The 20,005-nt window shown below is 39.9% G+C and overlaps 2 protein-coding genes across 3 annotated transcripts in view; one reads left to right on the top strand and one right to left on the bottom strand.

Annotated features, from left to right (window-relative positions):
• The first annotated feature begins 128 nt into the window (after positions 1-128).
• Positions 129-5,433, top strand: lyrm1 (LYR motif containing 1). 2 transcript variants are annotated; one of them, XM_067435241.1, is made up of 5 exons: positions 129-319; positions 1,848-1,965; positions 2,054-2,114; positions 2,215-2,246; positions 4,744-5,433. In XM_067435241.1, the coding sequence occupies exons 1-5, from the start codon at positions 129-131 to the stop codon at positions 4,855-4,857; spliced, it is 516 nt and encodes a 171-aa protein (XP_067291342.1). In that variant the 3' UTR covers positions 4,858-5,433. The 2 variants fall into 2 exon arrangements, with proteins under 2 accessions (XP_067291342.1, XP_067291343.1); XM_067435242.1 differs by having other exon boundaries at positions 192-319; positions 1,807-1,965; positions 4,744-5,395.
• Positions 5,434-5,576: 143 nt separating this feature from the next.
• dnah3 (dynein axonemal heavy chain 3) overlaps positions 5,577-20,005 on the bottom strand; it is a 48,930-nt gene continuing 34,501 nt past the window's right edge. The window contains exons 51-61 of the mRNA XM_067435236.1: positions 19,176-19,374; positions 15,643-17,784; positions 14,083-14,308; positions 13,398-13,642; positions 12,695-12,811; positions 11,303-11,460; positions 10,526-10,693; positions 10,295-10,437; positions 9,928-10,132; positions 7,519-7,656; positions 5,577-6,019 (exon numbers count right to left, since the gene is read on the bottom strand). Coding sequence (XP_067291337.1) covers positions 5,666-6,019; positions 7,519-7,656; positions 9,928-10,132; positions 10,295-10,437; positions 10,526-10,693; positions 11,303-11,460; positions 12,695-12,811; positions 13,398-13,642; positions 14,083-14,308; positions 15,643-17,784; positions 19,176-19,374 — 4,095 coding nt within the window. The 3' untranslated portion in view covers positions 5,577-5,665. The remainder of the gene's footprint in view (positions 6,020-7,518; positions 7,657-9,927; positions 10,133-10,294; positions 10,438-10,525; positions 10,694-11,302; positions 11,461-12,694; positions 12,812-13,397; positions 13,643-14,082; positions 14,309-15,642; positions 17,785-19,175; positions 19,375-20,005) is intronic.

Here is a 20,005-nt window from a genome sequence, read left to right as displayed (position 1 = left end):
TCCTCTGGACCGCTGCTGGGGGGATGGAGAGGATCCTGATGGACTCGACACGGCCGCACGGAACCAGAGAAACGCGGATCGGCCGCTGATTGATCGCAGTTTCTCTTTTTGTTTGGGTTCGAGGGTGTATGCGTAAACGCGACGCAGAGGTAGCTGGCGCAAACACCTCACGGATACGCGAGTGCGCAACACGGGGTGCGTCCCGGACTAGCTTGAAACTCCCCGCAGTTCCAGACGTCATCCCTCGCAAACACGTGGACGCTGGAGTGAGGAAGTGCGGAGATGTTCACATAAGCTGTATTGATCTAATCACACATAGGTAATGTTTATTTCATTAGGAAGTAGAGATAACGAGCAGCTAGATTCTGAATGCATACAACGGAACACTGTAACTAATATAATGTATGTCAAGGATATTGCAAACCTCCTGCAAATCTCTTATTGACAGCTATCCGGTTTAAGTTACCTGACAGTAACTGAGGTCACGCAAGACCTGTCACGCACAAGCAATGGTTCAGATTTGTTTGTATTACATGATTTGTACGCGTTCTATTTAATACTGAATAATGATGGATTATTTTCAACATAACTACGCAACATGATAATTAATAATTAAAATATATATAAAACAAAAAAGATATGCTTTTTCATGCTAATTAACATTTGTATAATCATGCCGCACAATTAAGTATAACTGCTGCATAATTGTTGGTGTATATATATATATATATATGTATGTATGTATGTTTGTGTGTGTGTGTGTGTATATATATTCATTGTTATTTAAGCTAATATTTAATATTTAAAGTTAATGCTGGTTCTGATAGAAAGGTGTCAGAATACATAGAGCATCGCAGTTTGTTGTGTATGAGGCAGCATAACTGCAGACCAGTCAGAGTCCCATGCTGACCCCTGACCCCGCCGAAAGCACCAACAGTGGCACGTGAGCATCAGAACTGGACCACAGAGCAATGGAAGGTGACCTGGGCTGAGGAATCACGTTTTCTTTTACCACGTGGATGGCCGTGTGTGTGTGCGTGGCTTACCTGGGGAACACATGGCCCCAGGATGCACTATGGGAAGAAGGCGAGCTGGCAGAGGCAGTGTGATGCTTTGGGCAATGTTCTGCTGGGAAACCTTGGGTCCTCCATCCATGTGGATGTCACCTACCTAAGCATTGTTGCAGACCATGTTCAGCCTTTCATGGAAACGGTATTCTGGTGGCTGTGGCTTTTCCAGCAGGATAATGCTCCTGACACAAAGCAAAAATGGTTCAGGAATGGTTTGAGGAGCACGAGTTTGAGGCATTGACTTGACCTCCAAATTCCCCAGATCTCATTCCAATCGAGCATCTGTGGGATGTGCTGAAGAAACAAGTCCGATCCATGGAGGCCCCACATCACAACTTACAGGACTTAAAGGATCTGCTGCTAACATCTTGGTGTCAGATACTACAGCACACCTTCAGGGGTCTAGAGGAGTCCATGTCTCGATGGGTCAGGGCTGTTTTGGCAGCAAAAGTGGGACCAACACAATATTAGGTCACACTGTTAAGCCTGATCGGTGTACACACACACACACACACACATTATATAAACACAAACTTTTATGTTAGATGCGATAAATCACAATCAATTTGACTACACTAATTAATATATATATATATAGTGGGGAGTAAATCATCCTTTTCTAATTTATGTATTATTTTATTAATTTCTAATTAATTATTTTTTTCATGACAATGTACTGTCATTATATAATGTCACATTGCTCTATCAGTATTGTTGAGTTAGTTCATGTTCACAGGTGGTCCGGATGTCTCGTCCACATGTGCTGTCTCTCTACAGGAGGGTCCTGCGCATCGCACGCAGTTGGAAGGCTCAGTCTGCTCTTCCACAGGACACCGACACCGAGCGGAAATACATCGCCCAGGAGGCTCGAACCCTCTTCAGACAGAACCAGCAGGTGTGGACTGACCTCGCATTACCCCAGATCCTGCTGTTACACATCTCAAATCTATAGCATGCCTTCTTATATCTTCTCCCTGTCACAGATAACAGATCCAGAATCAATCCAGAGATGCATTGAAGAGTGTGATGCTCGGATAGAGATCGGTCTGTATATTATATCAAATGCTTTATTAATGCCATTTTCAGGTGTTACCAAATAACAGGTGATCTGCTAAAATTATTTTTATTTTGTTTTTCATGGCAGGACTGCATTATAGGAACCCCTATCCCAGACCAGTAAGTATCTCCACATAAGACCATAATAATAATAATAATAATAATAATAATGCTATATTTGTGAATAGAAGGGTGATCTCATGAAGAAATGTCTTTCCATATATATATATATATATATATATATATATATATATATATATATATATATATATATATATATATATATATATATATATATATATATATATATATATATGTATATATATATATATATATATACTCATTTTCTTCACTATAATGCATAAAAAAAAACTCAAACATTAGTGTAATAGAGTAATGATTTCATCACACTGATTTACTTGTACGGCGCAATTAATATATACTGATTATAATGTATCTTTTTTGCATTACAAATAATTTGAAACGTGTTTAATTGTCATGAAAATAATATATTTTATTCAAAACATCCGTAAAAGGTTTTGTTGTCTTTTCTTTTACATTTGGGGTGAAATTTGACTTGGTCATGTTCTGTTTAGAAAGATCTATTTATGATTTTAAAGAAAGTTAGTGACATTAATTTCTTCATTCATGTCAGGCTGTCAAACTATTAATCGCATCCAAAACTATATATTTGTTTACATAATATATGTGTGTGTATTGTGCGTACATTATTATGTATATTTTGAATGCATACATACATGTATATATTAAAAAATATATTTACATGTATCAAAATATTTTATTTAATAAATATAAAAAAAATCTTAAAGGGGGGGTGAAATGCTGTTTCATGCATACTGATCTTTTTACACTGTTAAAGACATGGAATCCCATACTAAACATGGACAAAGTTTCAAAAGTTAAGGTGGACGTTTGATGGGAGTATTTCTTTGTCAAAAATACTACTTCCGGTTAGTCATAAGTTTCGGCAAGTTTTTTGCGATCATGCGTCCCCTTTGACGTTAATGGGGGCGGAATTTCCTTGTATGGGCCTTACGGACAATTCTACCGGAAGCGCGTGAGAGAGAGAGAGAGGGAGAGAGAGAGGGAGAGAGCGAAAGCAACAGGCTATGCCCATCAAAGCGCTCGTAGGCTGCGCTGCACAGGTAATGTGCACAATTAACAATGACATCAAAAAGTGCGTTTTTGGTTGCCAGACCAAGACAGTCCTGCACAGATTCCCCCAAAACCCCGCGGTAAGGCAACAGTGGATGTAATTTGCTTTTCCGGATCAGCAACTGAGTTGCGCGAATGTTTATATCTGTTCGCTGCATTTCGGTGCCGACGGTTTCATAAACAAGGCCCAGCTCGACACAGGATTTTCCAATCGCCTAATGCTGAAGGATGGAGCAGTCCCAACGCTAGAACCGCGGGCGGCGAGTTAGACTGCTTCAAATGTCTGTGTCTATGCTCATCAAGTAGCCCAAACATGATCACGTATAGTTACTATATATATTACTATATATAGAAATTGATCAATGGAGCATGCGATGTGTAGTGCGTGTACATTTGTTTAGCTGGCCACTATATGTGTAACTTTATGTTTGTGTATTGTAAAAGCACTCAACAATACACAAAGAGGGGGGAAATATGTTGAACTAAATAAGCACGCTTCTTCATTCAAATGCGCTACTATTCCGTGTCTTTCTATGTAAACACTAACTTAACCTGTCTACACAAACCACGCGTAAACACACAAACACACGTGCACAACTGCACTTCCCACAAGTACACCTTCAAAGACAAAAATACGACGATATAATTCAAGTATAAATATGTAAATAACACAAGCCGCTAAGCATATTATATAGTGTATATCGTACCACATAGAGACGTCCTGCTCTAGTCGTTTTTCCTGCTGCTCCTGTTCAACTGCAGCCTCTGGGTCTGATTCCGGATCATAGATGTATGGCTGTATCTGATTAAAAGCCATATTTTTATTTTGAATAAAGTTTTTTCCCCGCTGTTAGGGATGACAGCTTTACGACGCACTCGACTCAACTCAACACAATAGCAGCGCGCTGCTGCACACGTCATTATTGAGCTCCGCTCACACGACACGCCCCCACCCGCTCGGCTTTTTTCGGAAAGACTCGGAACAGCGCATCTTTCTTATATAATTATAAAAAAAATAAAGACTTTTCGGAGATATGCAGGATGCAATGCTACTCTATAGGTACTCAAGATTAACATGACACTGACTGAAACTGAGTGTTTCACCCCCCCTTTAAATATATACATGCATAGGTTTGTATTTATATATACATAATAATTATACACAGTACACACATATATTATGTAAAAACAAGCTTTTATTTTGGATGCGATTAACCGTGATGAATCGTTTGACATCACTAGTCAAGAGTGCATAATAAATCGGTACTTATTGTTATTTCAAATAAAATGAGGGCATTTAGTCCAAAAGTGCACATTTGGTTGAATATTGCATTACTTCATATTTCTTTAGGTTTTAAATTTGGTAAGAAATATGACATGGATATGTTTCCTGGCAGTTTTTGTGAGATTTACTCACTATGTCATAAATCCTTTCTCTCAGACATATCTTCCACCAATGGGTCTCGCCACTCAGAAAGGTAGAAAGCTGCGAGCTCAGCAGAGAATGAGGAAACAAGCCAAACCTGTGTACCTACAGTCTCAGGATGAGACCTGACACACTTCTCCATACTGATCTTAGAGCGTGTTGAAAAGCACCAGGGAACATTATAAAGTTTGGCACATCATGTTCTGTACAGCTTAAAAGGGCTGCATTATGAAGCAGATCATGAAGCAGGGCTGTTTTGATTCATGTTTAAAGGTGTATTTATTTTGTTGTCATTCTCTACATTGTATAAAGGTGTCAGTTAATTGTGCATTGAAAGTATGTAGCTGCATATTTATCACCATTTATTTAACTTTTGAGTTTAAACTAGAAATGGTTTAAACCGTTGTGTTATAGTCATTATGAAAAATCTTTACTTTCCTATTGTGACGTTTATCTGAGCGAAACGGCTTCTCAAACAAGAATAAATGTAAGGCGGGGCTTGATTTAGTTTGTGGGGATTGATTGGAGGATTGTGGTTTGCGATTGGTCGATCTCCTGTGAGTGCTAGCTTGCCCCGCCCTTGCCATCAAAGAAAATAAGAGATGTCGCTGCAAGAGGGAGGGGAAGTTATTCTGATTCAAGATTACAAGGCACATGAATTAAAAAAATAATAATGTGATATATAATTTATAATAAATACTGCAATATTCTATAAAAAACAAAGAATTGTCCTTTTTAATTACATGCTGATTTTAACATCTGAAGAATTACACAGTACTACTTTAAGACATTTTGTTTTATTCCATTCAACTATATTAAATGTAACCACAATATGATAATCAATGCTTTTTTGGGGGTGGGGAGGGTGGGGTGGGGTGGGGGGGATATGTTTGGCATGTCAAAATGTAAACGCACTGAAAATCTGTTGTCGATAGGCTCAGTTATCCAGTTGGCACAGGCAGGCGACCCCGCGGTTGACCCAGTGTTTCTGTGGCTTGTCTGAGGGCAGCTCGATGGACAGCACGTAGTTTGTGGAGTGACCAGTGGTGGAAAGAGTCCCACGCCTGGCGCTGGTCTTGTACACGGGACAGATGTAAACGCTCTCGTGCAGGAAGGTTGAGCTCTCTCCAGGCTTCAGCCAGATTATGGGCAGCGAGTCGAAGAGAACTTTAGGAACAGACTCACCGATAACCATGTGCTCTCGATCCCAGCGAGCTCCCTCTAGGAAAAGCCCACGGACGTACGCGCCGTCCTCCGGCTTCTCCTCCATGTGAGTTTCCTGCTTACAGACCTAAAAGAGATGCACATAATGATATACACTACTGTGCACAAGTTAGGGGTCATTTCATTTATTTTATTATTGTAAATAAATGTATACTTTCAATGAGCAAGGACTCCTTGAATTTAATTAATCAAAAGTGACAGTAAAGACATTTATAATGTTGCAAAAGATTCCCATTTCAAATAAATGCAGTTTTTTCAAAATATTAATTAATGAAAAATGAATGAATAAATAATAATTAAACTTAGATGTTTATCTGCTTACCCCCAGGGCATCCGAGATACAGGTGACTTTGTTTCTTCAGTAAAACACAAATGAAGACTTTTAACTCCCAACCATTGTGGTGTGTCAGTCATATAATGCATATGAATGGTAACACATGAAAGTATGAGAATAATGAGAGTAAAAAAACATGCACATACAAATCCATATTAAACCCTGTGGCTTGTGACGACACACTGATGTCTTAAGACACTAAACCAGGGTATATGCAGGAATCCTGAAGTTAATTTCAATACCTTTTTAAGACTTTTTGAAGACCTTCTCAAAATATTTTATGACCTTATCGCATTTCAAGTTCTAATCAGCAACAAACCTTAAACTTAATAAACAGTTGTAGAAGAATGTAGAATTAAATTCTCTATCGTAGGCCAGTTTTGTATCTGTATCTGTTTTGCGACGTATGGAGAGCGATAGCCCCTAACCGCGCATGTGACGTCACCCGTAGACGGCACGCAGCCACGCGCTCCCCAAGCCGTTCTCAGACGGTTGTTTTTTAATATGTATGGGGATGAAAATAAATATATTAATGAATACTTTTTGGAGTCAAACTCTTTTGACAGCGCTTGAACAAAATGTAATACCTCATAAAATCGTGATCAAAATGGAGAATAATTGTTTTAATTTTCTAAAACTTTTAATACTTTTTAAGACCCCGCGGACACCCAAACAGTATTTATATCATTTTTACCTCTAATACACCGTCTAACAGACTTCAGCGTGCAATCACTTCCGGTGAGTGAGGTCAATGTACACGATCTGCCGTAGAGATACGCGCAAGAGATCACTTCAGGCGCCTGTGTAAACTACGCCATATCTTGTACATTGACCTCACTCACCGGAAGTGATTGCACGCTGAAGGCTGTTGGACATAGAGCTGTACTGTTTGCTCAATACTGATACTGATCAAAACCCATCGTTTCATGTCTTAAAACGTCAATATTTTGTTCCTGAGCCGCAGGGTTTAATATGGATTTGTATGTGCATGTTTTTTTTACTCTCATAATTCTCATACTCTTATGTGCTACCATTCACATGCATTATATGATTGGCACAGCAAAGGTTGGAGTTAAATATCTTCATTTGTGTTCTACGGAAGAAACAAAGTCACCTACATCTCAGATGCCCTGGGGGTAAGCAGGGAAACATCAAAGTTTCATTTTTGGGTGAACTATCCCTTTAAGCACAGATCGTCCCCTTTCTCATACGATCTCAGTTGACACACAAACCTCAAACTCAAAGCCGATGTAGTCGATGGGGATGGTGTACTTGCGAGCGAAATTCTGAGACACACCAGTGAGGAACGACTGAGTGAAATAGAACGCAGATACCCAGAACACAGGTGGAGGGCCGTTATCGATCCAGTCCTAAAGCACACACACAAAAACATGACGGAATAATGAGAAACGTGAGCAGAGCTAAATTGTCCTAAGTAGTGCACATCTGGTTTCAATAATCTCAGAGCACACACTGGTTGACCTAGTGTCCTCATTACATCTTGTGCACACTACGAGACAGCAGTGTGTAGCCCTGCACATATTTAATTCTTCCCATACCAGCTTTATTTTTTTTTTTAAAAGCCAGCCACCAACAGCATTTTTGATCATTTTCGCAAAAACCTTTGGCCCAGAATATCTTGTTGTATGAATATCTGAACATGCAATATATCAAAAGAAAGAACAGAGCCCTGTTTTATTCTAGCTTAATGCATTCTTTTTTATCAACACTTGAATGTGGGCAAGTTTCATAAAAAAAGCTACATTTTGAACAAAAAGCTGAGAAAATCACGTAAATTTTTTTCCCAAAGACTACAACATGCATAAGCAATACTTTTATCACTTGTTTCTGCTCCTTGTTCACCTGTGTTTTTATCCAAAGATTCTATAATCTTTTAGAGTATGTGTAATACTAAAAATTGAACGTGGGGGAGAGGACGCTGGCGTTGTCTGTTCGCCGCTTCTCCACCCACAACAAATCATGTTAATGTACTATTAGATTTACATTTTATTTTATTTCCTTATGTTTGTGACTAGTCTAACAGTCAGAGCTACAATTGGGACTGTTGCTGATTGCTGGCAGCCACTGAGAGGTCGTTGTTCGTCGTTTCGCCGTTTTCAACCGCTTCTCTAATGTTTACGTTTGAATTGCTGCGGTTGGTTTCTGGTTTGGAGGACATTTGATGTTTCTCGCCGCGGGTGCTCACTGGCGGTCTCCCTTGGGCTTAAGCTGCATAGTGGCTGAAGTTTGCACCGGGCTAGCGTCATCCGGGCTCTCGTCGTCGGCGTCCAGCATGATGTTGGGATGTTCTGCTTCTCGGCTGCGCCGCTGTTCCGTCCTGCATTGCGACCGTGGAGCGACATCTGCGCCGGCCCCGGTGTGTCCACAGAAGTGCCCGGAGGAATGTTCTGCCTCCTGCATGGTGCTGCAGCGATCCCCATCTTTTGAATCATCATGAAGAAGACCCATCATCTGGTCTTCAGCTGTCGTGCCTCGGCGATGTCATCGGGACACTGCCGCTGGGAGAAATCTGAAACATGAAGTGGACCACAGTGTGCTGCGGAGCTAACAGAGACTTCCACCATCAGCTGTTTTCTGTCCACCATCAGCTCTGTTTCTGTTCACCATCAGCTCTGTTTCTGTTCACCATCAGCTCTGTTTCTGTTCACCATCAGCTCTGTTTCTGTTCACCATCAGCTCTGTTTCTGTTCACCATCAGCTCTGTTTCTGTTCTGTTTTCTGTGTTGGTTGATTGTTTGTAGTATTCTATATTTTTACTTGTTATTCATTTTTTGTTGTTATCCCCCCCCCCCCCCTTGTTGCACTTTGAGATTCTTCGGAATGAAAAGTGCATTATAAATAAAATCTATTATTATTATTATTAATAGTGCCCCCTACCGTAAAACATTGAAAACACAAAAAATTGTGATGGGGAAAGATTAAAGGTGCCCTAGAATGAGTTGAAACAATAGGTTAAATTGTTCTCTGATATCTACATAGATGGTATGTGGCTTATTTAAGGGTAAAAATTGTCGGGGGCGAATGTTGGGGGCGTGCATATAAATGATCCCCAGTGATTGCGTCACAGTTGGCGTTATGTTGAGAATCACTTATTTTGCCGTGGGGTTTTTCATGCATGAGATTTACATTAGTAGTAGGAGGCAATGATGTTTGAGACTTACAGTATGTGATGTCCATATTCTGAACCCGTATTATTTCATTATGGCAAGATTAATTCAATTTTACCTTATAGGGCACCTTTAAAATAATGCTTTTCTGTCATGTCAATAATTACATTATTAATTGCAGACTAGGCAAAGTTAATATATTTAACATAAACCATTAAAAAATATATTTATTACTTGAAATAAAATAAACGTTATCTGAAATAAGATATTAAAAACATTTTATTTTAGCAACATTTTAAAACATTAAAATGTTATTCAGAGTATATTTTACAAGAAAATACCATTTCAGTTGTTCTATAGTTGTTTGTAATATTTACTAGCAATTTCTGGGTGAACATTGTTGTATACACCACATTTTTTTAGTGTAGGTTCACAAGTTGGTAACAATTTATAACATTAAAGGAGCATGAGCTTGTGTGTTGTGTGCATTTGTCTTCGGCTGTTGGTACTCACCTGAAGAAATTGCAGCCTTGCAAGGAAGTCAGACACGTAGCTTCCGAGGGGTTTAAGGGAAGGGTAGGACTTGGCGGCCCATGTGGCCGGCACTTTCCCAACCAGAAGACTGTTGAAGACATTCTCCAGCTCGGCTGACATCACAACCTGCCCCCGAATTGCCTTCTGGGTGTTCAGCAGGCTGCTACGCACCACCTTTGACAGCCTGTAAATTTACATTCATGCATTTGGCAGATGCTTACATTCAAAGCATCTTATATTGCATTCAAGTTCATGCATTTCCTTGGAATCAAACACACAACCTTGGCATTGCTAGCTCAAATGTTTGAGCAGGAATGTTATGATGCATGTAAATCAATGTAGGTACCTGTTGAAGCGAATGAGCTCCTGGCGTAAGACGGTGTTCATCGACTCCTCATACAGGATTGGGTATTTATTGGTCACCATCTCAATGTCAAAATCACAGGGAAGCTTGGCCAGCATTCCCTCGGCCAGCTCATCTACCACTTCCTGTGTGAACACAGAGAAACGCACTGACCAAAATAACAAGTACACATAACTGTCAATCATCTGTCATTACTGATCTGCATCCTCCGACCTGTGGAGATTTGGCTCCGCTGCTAGTTTGTCTGGGTAGAGTTAGCAGCACCCCATCTAGTAGCTGATTGGTCTCCTGGTTATCTTTGGTGATGTTAGCATTGCTGTGGAGGCCGAAGACCTCCGGTTCAGCACTGATGGGCAGGTTGCGGATGTAGTCCACATAACTCTGCATATAAAAGAGATTCAGATAAGAGAGCAAACCACATACCCACAAGCCAGTGTTATTTTAGCATCCTTAATCCTTAATATACTTTTTTATTTACAGTTATAGTCATTTTGTTGTTTTTGTCATTTTAATTAGTTTTTTTTTTTTTTTTTTTTGTATGTTTTTTGTTAATTATTTTTTAATTATTAACGTTTACTAAAATATGCAACATTTTCCACATAATGAACTGCCACAAACATGACACCTCAATATGAATCATGGTTCTTCTCGCCATGTCTCATAAATTATCACAATTCAGCATGTTTTAATGTTTTGACTTGTGCACAATGCATCATATGACTTAAATTCTGGGTGAACTTTTCCATTAAGCGTCAGTAAAATCAGTATAGTTTACGTTTCCTTTTGCATCATGAACTGACTTCAGCTGAAGAATGATTATTTTCTTTTTAGAGATGCTTTATAGCAGAATTTAATTATGTTTGCATCACTGATCATTATCTGTTTATCACACTAAAGCTGCTTTGAAATGATCTGTGTTGTATTAAAACCTTTATATAAATAAAGGTGACTTGACTTGATTTAATAAAGGTGCACAGTGTGTGTGTGTACCTGGTAAGGTGCGTGTGGTGGCACGTAGTAAAGATCTCCCTCACACACACGATACTTGTCCTGTTCAATAAGCTCCCAGCTGTAGAAGATGGAGAGGAGGGACATCAGCAGCCTCCGGTCCTTATCGTCAGTCACCCTCCCTCCATAATTACACTCTCCTGCAGAAAACATGAGCAAACATGAACTCAAGTGTTGTAACAATGAAAGTGTATTTCATCAAGTGCTGTAGATGCCAAGACGTGTTTCAAGATTTTTACAGAAGAAAAGAGTAGCGTTCGCCTTTGCAAAACTCACCACCATAATGCTAGGGTGTTGCTATGTGATTACTGGTTCTGAGTGGCTGTTAACACACTGCTATGTGTTTACTAGGGCAGTGTTTCCCAACCACTGGAACATTATTAAATTTCAAAACGAATAATAAATTAAATGCTACAAAAAAATAAATAAGTCAGGTAGAAACCTTGTATCTCTATAATCTGTCATTTTGATTTTATTTTATATGTAATGTTTCCTTTACCTCTGTTTGTGGGTTTTTACAAATATTTAACCAACGAAAAGCATTTAAAAGAGCTTGTGACTAAAACTGTCAGTCAAACCTCATAACTCCACCCACCTCTATCTATAATGAATGAAGTGCTGCACTCATTTTGGAGATCTCAGCTTGTTTGCAATGCAAGGGTAAATAAATAACTGATGTTTGAATAAGTACCGCATTTTCTCTACACAAGAAACACTGTTTATAAAGGCTAATGTTTTGTATTAAAAGAGTGGAGGACAGTCTGGTATTTGCCGTCTAGTTGTTGCCATCCATAGTGCTTTATTTTTTCTTTTATATAAGATTTTGTCCAAATGCTTTCAACAACTATAAAAACTAAGCACCCATACAGCTACAAAAAACGTTATAACCTGCAAGTTGATTGCAATGCAAAAAACATCGCAACTCCATCTGAGCTTGATTTTCTTAAATGTTAATATTATGATACTATGGTGTGACATCCATGTGTCTGACACGTAGACTGTAAAAAAAAATGGACAACGCCACCTTTACTCTCTTCCATCTAGAAAAGTGCCAATGTTCAAATATGGCATAGACATCTTGCGCTGATTTGGGACCTCGGGACCTTAGTCTGCACAGTAGAGAGCAGGAAGTACAGCCACGATATCAAAACCCCGCCCACACTCCCGCCTCAAGCTCAAGTTTCACATTAAATGTGATTATTAGTTTTAGTATAATATCCAGTTTTAATATGCCATTTGAAGCAATGCATGTTTGTGCAATGCTGTTATTTCAGTGCTTAGTGGTGTGCCATGGGATTTTTTACTTATCAAAACTGTCATGGCTGATGGGAAACCCTGCACTAGGGCTTTCCGGGCGGTGGCTTCCTTAATCACCTGTCAGGTATCTGAGGGCCTCTAGCGGAACCTCCTCATACTCGTCCAGGAACATCTGGATCTGACGAATGCTGATCCTCAAGTCAGACTCATTAAACTCATATGGAATATTCCAACCTGCAGAGAAAGATAAAGTGAGACGATTGAACACACCTTTAATGTCACAATGAAGCCCACTATAGATGATATGAATGACATGATTCTTAAAATACAAAAAAAAGTCAACACCGTGGCTCCCAAAAACATTTAATGAGCTCACTCAAGTCTGATGAAGAGCATGTAGTTTGATACATCACGTTTGAGTTAGTGAGCTTATTATATGTTTTTGGCAACAGTTTTCCAATGCTTTCTCATTTTCTTCAGTTTTTTGGGGATGCGCATGCTTTATTTGATTGTTGGATATTTATCATCTCTGTTCCTAAACATATCCAGATCATTAGTATAGATAAATAGAAGGGAGTTAAAGACAAGCTTGCTTTTATAATAGTGTTTATAGTTTTCAGGGGACTCAATCAATGAACATATAGCTCTCTCTGCCAATTAAACTGCTCTTTGATTGTGGTTGTATAATGCATGTTTAGAAAAGATTAGATCAGGTAGACTAATGATAGTATCACAGAAGCTTGTTTTCTAAAGATGGGGGCTGAATCAAATGAAGGATTACAGACAGGAAAGCAAACTGCATTACAGATACATATCTGACCGAGTGGGCCGAAGGTTCTCCTCTCCTGGACCAGAGCGTGGAAGAAGCAAAGGCCGAACAGCAGCTTCTGCCAGATTTCCTGCTTAGCGGAGCTGTTGAAGAAGGCGGGGTCTGAGATGGGATCGCTGAGGTAAGAACGCAATAAATTTGCCCTCAGTCCTTTGGGCGGCTCATTCGTCATCTTTACCCCATTCTGCAAAACACTCACTGGAAACTTATCAGATGGTTGACTGGTCAACCACAACCTAAAACACAAAGAGTTTGGGGTTAGGATATGAAGTAACTGGGACACACATAACATTATATTAGCATAAATGTTGTTTACCACAGGAAATGATTTCCTATTTAAAAAATAAATAAATAATCTTATCTATAATAATGAACTATTATTTAATTAATAGGTATAAATATATTATTGTAGTTTGTATTTTAGTGCATCTATTTTAAGCTGATTTTAAAATAATTTGTAGGATGATTTGCATGACTGTTTTACAGTATTGAGAATTTTAGGCTTAATTGTCATTAAAAAAATGTCACAATGCAAAAAAAGCCATGATCATAAAACATGCTTAATTTTCCTTATGAAAAATATATTTTCTTTTGATTTAGAGTATAAATATGTTATTTGCATTTCATGTTGAAATTATGTGATTTGCTTTCATTTGAAACAGCACCATTTTTTTACCTGAAGCTGGTGAGTGTTTTTTCAGGTGTGATGACCTCCTCGCAAATCTTCTCCAAGGTTGGCATCCAGCTGGTTGCGAGATGACAGTTCTGCAGTACGACCCAGGTGCCGTTGGTCAGCGCTGCCTTGATCAGCTGCTCAGCTACTGGACCTTGACCTTGACCGAGAGAGATTGTCTGGGTCTTACTGCCACCCATGCCCAAGTCATCTGCAAACTTCAGCAGTCCTGAGTAAGACAAAGAGGGAAAGAACATCATTTAACTGTAAATGTTTAGGTCTGGGCTGAAACAATCATATACTGTGATTCCATTTCTCATAATATTACACAGATTGCTCAGATTGTACATTGGTCTTCAAGACAAACATTTGAGTATCATACAAAAGTAAACAAAATTAATTTCTTTTAATTTACTTTTTATTAGATACCAATCTTTTATTTGAAAGCCACGTTTCTAGCATCTGTAAAACACCATTCTTTCATCTTAAAAATATATCTAAACTATGGCACATGCTTTCAATGCAAAATGCTGAACAGTTTGTTCATGCGTTCATGACCTCAAGGCTAGATTATAACAAACTGCAGCTGGTCCAAAACGCAGCAGCTCAAGTTCTTACTAGAATCAGGAAGTATGACCATATTAGCCCAGCTCTGTCAACACTGCACTGGCTCCCTATTAAACATCGCATACATTTTAAAATCTTGCTAATTACTTTAACAGACTTTTTTACCCTTTTTTTTTACAGATTTAACAGACATTTGTATATGTATGAAATAATTCTACCAATAAAATTGAAAGTTGTATGCCTTTCTGAACAATTCTATTATACCTTTTCCTTGCCTCAATTACATTCTTAATCTTCATAAAAATGTCACATCTGTAAATATCGATGATAAAATATTAATTTCTAATTAACAGCCAATAATTCACAGCACAAAACACAAGTTGGAACAAATCATGTTTATCCTTACTAATGTCTGAGTGGTATTTTTGCCATTTTCTACCATTTTAGTTTCTCTCGTAGTGTTTCACTTTCTCATGTTGGACACACTAAATATTAAATTTGTCTTTAGGTTTAAATTAAAAATTAATATTATTTCTGCTTTTATTTTAACAGTTACAATCATAATCTCATTATGATATTGTGCATCGAGAAATATGTATTGCGATGTGCATCATACAGGGTTATTATTGTTAACTGTAACTTTTTTCATATTCATTCAATAAACATTAACAAAAAATGTAATATAATATATAAAAACTTTTTTTATTTCTCATTTTCGTTCATAAATTGATTAAATCTACACTACCAGTCAGAAGTTTAGACACACTTTCCCATCAAAGAGAAAGGGAAAACGTGTCCAAACTTTTGACTGATAGTCTTTATAGACATATTTTTTGAAAATAAAACTAATTTAAAAAAAATACTAAACCTTAAAAATATTCATGAAAACTGTAATAGTACAGTACATTTTCACAACCAATTGACTAATGTTGTATATCAGAAGGATATAATAATATATAATAAAAAGCACAGAAAATAAACATCTTTCTATTTTACCTGCTGTAGGGTCTGATCCTGGAGAGAGGACAAAGATGAGTGGCGAACAGCAGTTGGAGTCACTGTAGCTTTCCGCCAGGTCGAAGGTCGGTGGCTCGATGTACGCACGGCCCATATTGTGCACAATGAACTGCTGCACCGCCAGGACAAGTTTATCCGGTCTGAAGCAGCGCAGCACCACCATGCGCTCCATGCCCAAGACCTCGCACCACTTCCCGGGTAACTCCTCGTCCTGCGGATGACCAGAGTCGTAGATCTGCTTCCACTGCACCATGTTCTCCTGCACATGCTCAAACAATCCTTTGAGACGGGGAAGCTGCGAAGCCCGGACTATTTCGGACCATGATTTGTCGGAAAGCCACTCCGGGGCTGGGTTGGGGAACGGGTTCTCCAGAGCAACGCCTCCTGTGAGAAGAAAGCGCCAGACAAGATCGTCGACCTGACCTTTTCCCTGCATGATCCCAACGGTCAAAAGCAGGGAGAACAGCAGCTTGTCCTTCTCAAACAGAGAGCGGCACACGTTATAGTAAACTCGCAAGGTGAAATGATCCAGGATGTTGGTTATGCGGATCTGTAGGTCATCGCTAGGTGTGCTTTGAGCAATGGAGTGCAGGTACAGGTTGATGAACCATGTGAGGGAGTATTGGTACATGGGATCGATGTTTGCCAACTCTGAGATGCAGAAGAACAAAATGGACGAGTGTTCTGCAACCGGTCGATAACCCATTCGAGTTTGGTCAATCTCATTTTCAGTCACGATTGCGATCTTCTGCTTCTCGGATATCTTTTCTGACAGCACTTTAGATGATGAGAGAACCTTAATGGCAGCCTCGTCCTCTAGGATGTTCCCTTCAGAAGAAGAAAGAACCTCCAGGATTTTGTTCTCAATCTCCTTTAGCTGTTTATTACTGGCTGCACTTTCAAGAATCAGCTGATTTTTCTTCTCCTCAAGCTCTGGTTTCTCTTTGGCGGCGACGATCCCTAGCAGCTGATCTTCAAGACCCAACGGCGTGATCATGAAGTTCAAAAGACACACTTTGACCGCCACCTCCGGCAAGTAATGCGGATTCCTCAACCCTGTTGTGATGTAGAACCGGAAGTCGCTTGAATATTCCACAGTGTTCTCACCCAGTTTCATATATTCTACTCCCTGCTGCTTAAAGGTCTGTTTCAGGAGAACCGGCTCTAAAACTGCATCTAGCTCCTCGCCGACGTTCTCCAGGAGGACTGGTGTGCCAAACTGAATGGCATTCTCGAGGGTACGGATGTAGTTGCCGTCTGAGAGCTTGATGCAGGAGAGTTTGTTTGCTTTATTCATGTTTTTGATCCACTTGTTGGCTTGGCCCTGAGGGTCGATCATGAGTGGCCAACGGCGAGAGTTTGAGACGATGATACCGTTATCGGTGGAAAACGAGTCTACGGGTAATCCTGAGATCTGCCACGAACGGATCAACACCTGATTTCCGAGTGTGTTGCTAAGTGTGAAGTCCTTTGAACATGGCACCTTCTTCTCAGTGCACAGCTCGTGCCACTCTCGCTGACACTCCACACGGAAATCGATGGTGAATGCTCCAAGATACGACACTGTAGCCGAGGATAAAAGCACGTCACCGGTCAAGTTGGTGTATTTGATGCCGAGGAGCCGCGCAGCCTCCGTCCATCTGTCTTTTTCTCCTCCCAGGCCACCGATTAGTTTTTCAGCTCGTATTAGCTTCTGGGAACAGAGTTCGATGTTTGCTTCTAGGTCTTTTTTCTTCTGTATCATCCCTTCGAATGTGTCATTCAACGCCTGCAGACGATCCTCCACCTCCTTCAGCTCGGCACGTTTTATGGCTAACATCTGCATCTGCACAGCTAGCTCATCTTCTGCTTCTTTTAATTTCTCTTTCTTGGGGGCAACAACCTTTGCCACACGCTCGTACACTTCCATGGCACGTACCCATTTGCAAAGGCCCTCGCAGGCCGAAGACACGCTTTTGATTATTGAAGGCTGAAAATCTGGGTGGTCTATAAACTTTTCTCTGATTTTCTTGATGTTAGCAGGAGGTATGCTGTCCTTGTTGAATGTTTTGAGGCTCTCAAGGAACTTCATATCACTTAGAAGCTTCTTAGATGGCCCCCAGAAGTCTTCAATCATCTTACCTGTGTAAATAAAATAAAGATAACAGGATAGCAAAGGATGCTGGTAAATGGTGACCTTAGTGTGTCAGTTTAGTATCTTGTCTAGTTTAAAGGGATACTCTACCACTTTTTCATATTAAACTATATTATTCTCTTAACTAAGACGAATTGATACATACCTCTCTCACACTGACACGCGGTGACATTCTGATAGCATTTAGCTTAGCCCACTAAGCCCAGTTCATTCTTTGGGTACCAAACAGAGATCATCTATTTAAATACAGTTACACGAATAGTTGAACAGCCTTAGCCTTGACAAGCCAGACCCACATCAAGATGTTTGGTCTGGAAACTCACCATAGACAGGGCTCAATCCGAGGGGCGGATAAACGGTTGTCTTTCAAACTCCTTCTGCACGCGATAGGATAGCGCTACCACCAACCAGAGCAACGAAGGTGAAACAGAGCTCGTTGATAGATTAAACATTCACCGCATCCAGTCGGCTAAACTTCGAACACATCTTCTCTTTTTAAGAATGACTTCAGTGCCGCTCTTTGTTCTTTTCTCAGAGAAAAGCTTAACTCCAAGTCTTACAGAATCGCAGTCAAAGCTGATTCGAAAGACCGCCGCCGTTCGCCAGTTTCTGTGTTTACTAGAAGCACACAAACGCAACTCGGCCGTCGTCATTATGGCCCCGCCCACCGACTCTATACACGATGTGATTGGCCCGTCCAGAGTGAGGGGAATACAGCTCAGAAGGGTATTGAGAGTTCCTAGACGACACTTGCGGGCAGATTAAATTTGCTGCCGCTAGGGTGCGTATAGATTTCTAGGCTAGAACAGCCTAGTATGGTGACACAAAATAAAACGTGGCGCTTTTCTTAGTGGGTTAAAAAGGAGATCTATAATGTATGGCGGAATAGCACTTTTGAGAGCACTTCGACTCGGTGAAGTAATCAGTCACGCCTGAAAAATCCCCCCTCACCCCTATTGACAGAAATGTGTGTGTGTGTGTGTGTGTGTGTGTGTGTGTGTGTGTGTGTGTGTGTGTGTGTGTGTGTGTGTGTGTGTGTGTGTGTGTGTGTGTGTGTGTGTGTGTGTGTGTGTGTGTGTGTGTGTGTGTGTGTGTGTGTGTGTGGTCGATTCTAACTTAATCTCTGTTTGGTACCTAATGAATGAACTGGGCTTAGTAGGCTAAACTAAATGCTATTAGAATGTCACCGTGCGTGAAAGCGTGAGTCAAACCGATTAAGTGCATGCACTGAGACAAGAGATAGATGAATCAACTCGTCTTAGTTAAGGGAATAACATAGTAAAACCATCTAAAAAGCAGTAGTAGTATCCCTTTAATGTAACCTTCAACTAATGCTGTGTTCAGGATTCAGACTACATTCTGTGCTACATTCTCATACCAGATCCACCAGGGTCTTGTTTCCTCTCTGGTTTAATTCCCTTCATGACACAGATGGATTCCATGACGAGTTTGACAGGACCAGGGGGATTCTGCATCGTCTTCAGGACAGTTATATCTGCCGGCTTCAGTGTGTCCAGAGCAGAAAGAGCCGCTTCCAGCGCTGGCATCGCCTCCGCAAGATCCCCCTCACACTCATCCTATTATAAATAAATTCATCAATTTAAACTGCTCAATCATAGTGTCAACCACATCTCACAAACCAACCCGTCTTATGCTCAAACTGCTAACCACTTTCCCAGTCTCCTCAAATGAAACAGCTTCTAATTTAAAAAAAAAATCATTAAAGGCATCAAAGCTTCCCACAAATGCACGCTGCAAATTACCATTACACACAACACAATATACACATGCTCTTTTAAGCTCAGAAAAAATTACACAAATACATACAGTACATATCCTGTGACAGCTATACTTTAAAGCACAAATAACACACAGCTATTCTCATTTGGTCTCTAAATAGAAAAAAAATGAACACGCGGTTGCATGTTTGATCAATTTTGAGGCTTACTTTGCAGTGTTTTAAGCCGTATGATCGTTTACACTCACAGTGTGGATGAATCGCGTTTGTGAAGACTCACAATCTATTGAACAGAACTTATGTGGTGCAGAAACTCTTATAAAGGAAAAACAAACACATGTTTTGATCCATTAATGCATCTCTCACTTACTGTATGCAATCTCACTGTATGAAGCGTCTGGTATAGGAAATCAACACGGGCTGTCATGTATAATTAAGCAATACATATTCTCATAGGATAAGGACATGCA

The sequence above is a fragment of the Pseudorasbora parva genome, chromosome 24 (genome assembly GCF_024679245.1).
Source record: "Pseudorasbora parva isolate DD20220531a chromosome 24, ASM2467924v1, whole genome shotgun sequence".
Classification (NCBI taxonomy): domain Eukaryota; kingdom Metazoa; phylum Chordata; class Actinopteri; order Cypriniformes; family Gobionidae; genus Pseudorasbora; species Pseudorasbora parva.
Note: the sequence above shows the minus strand (reverse complement) of the source record. Positions and strands in the feature narration are given on the sequence as shown.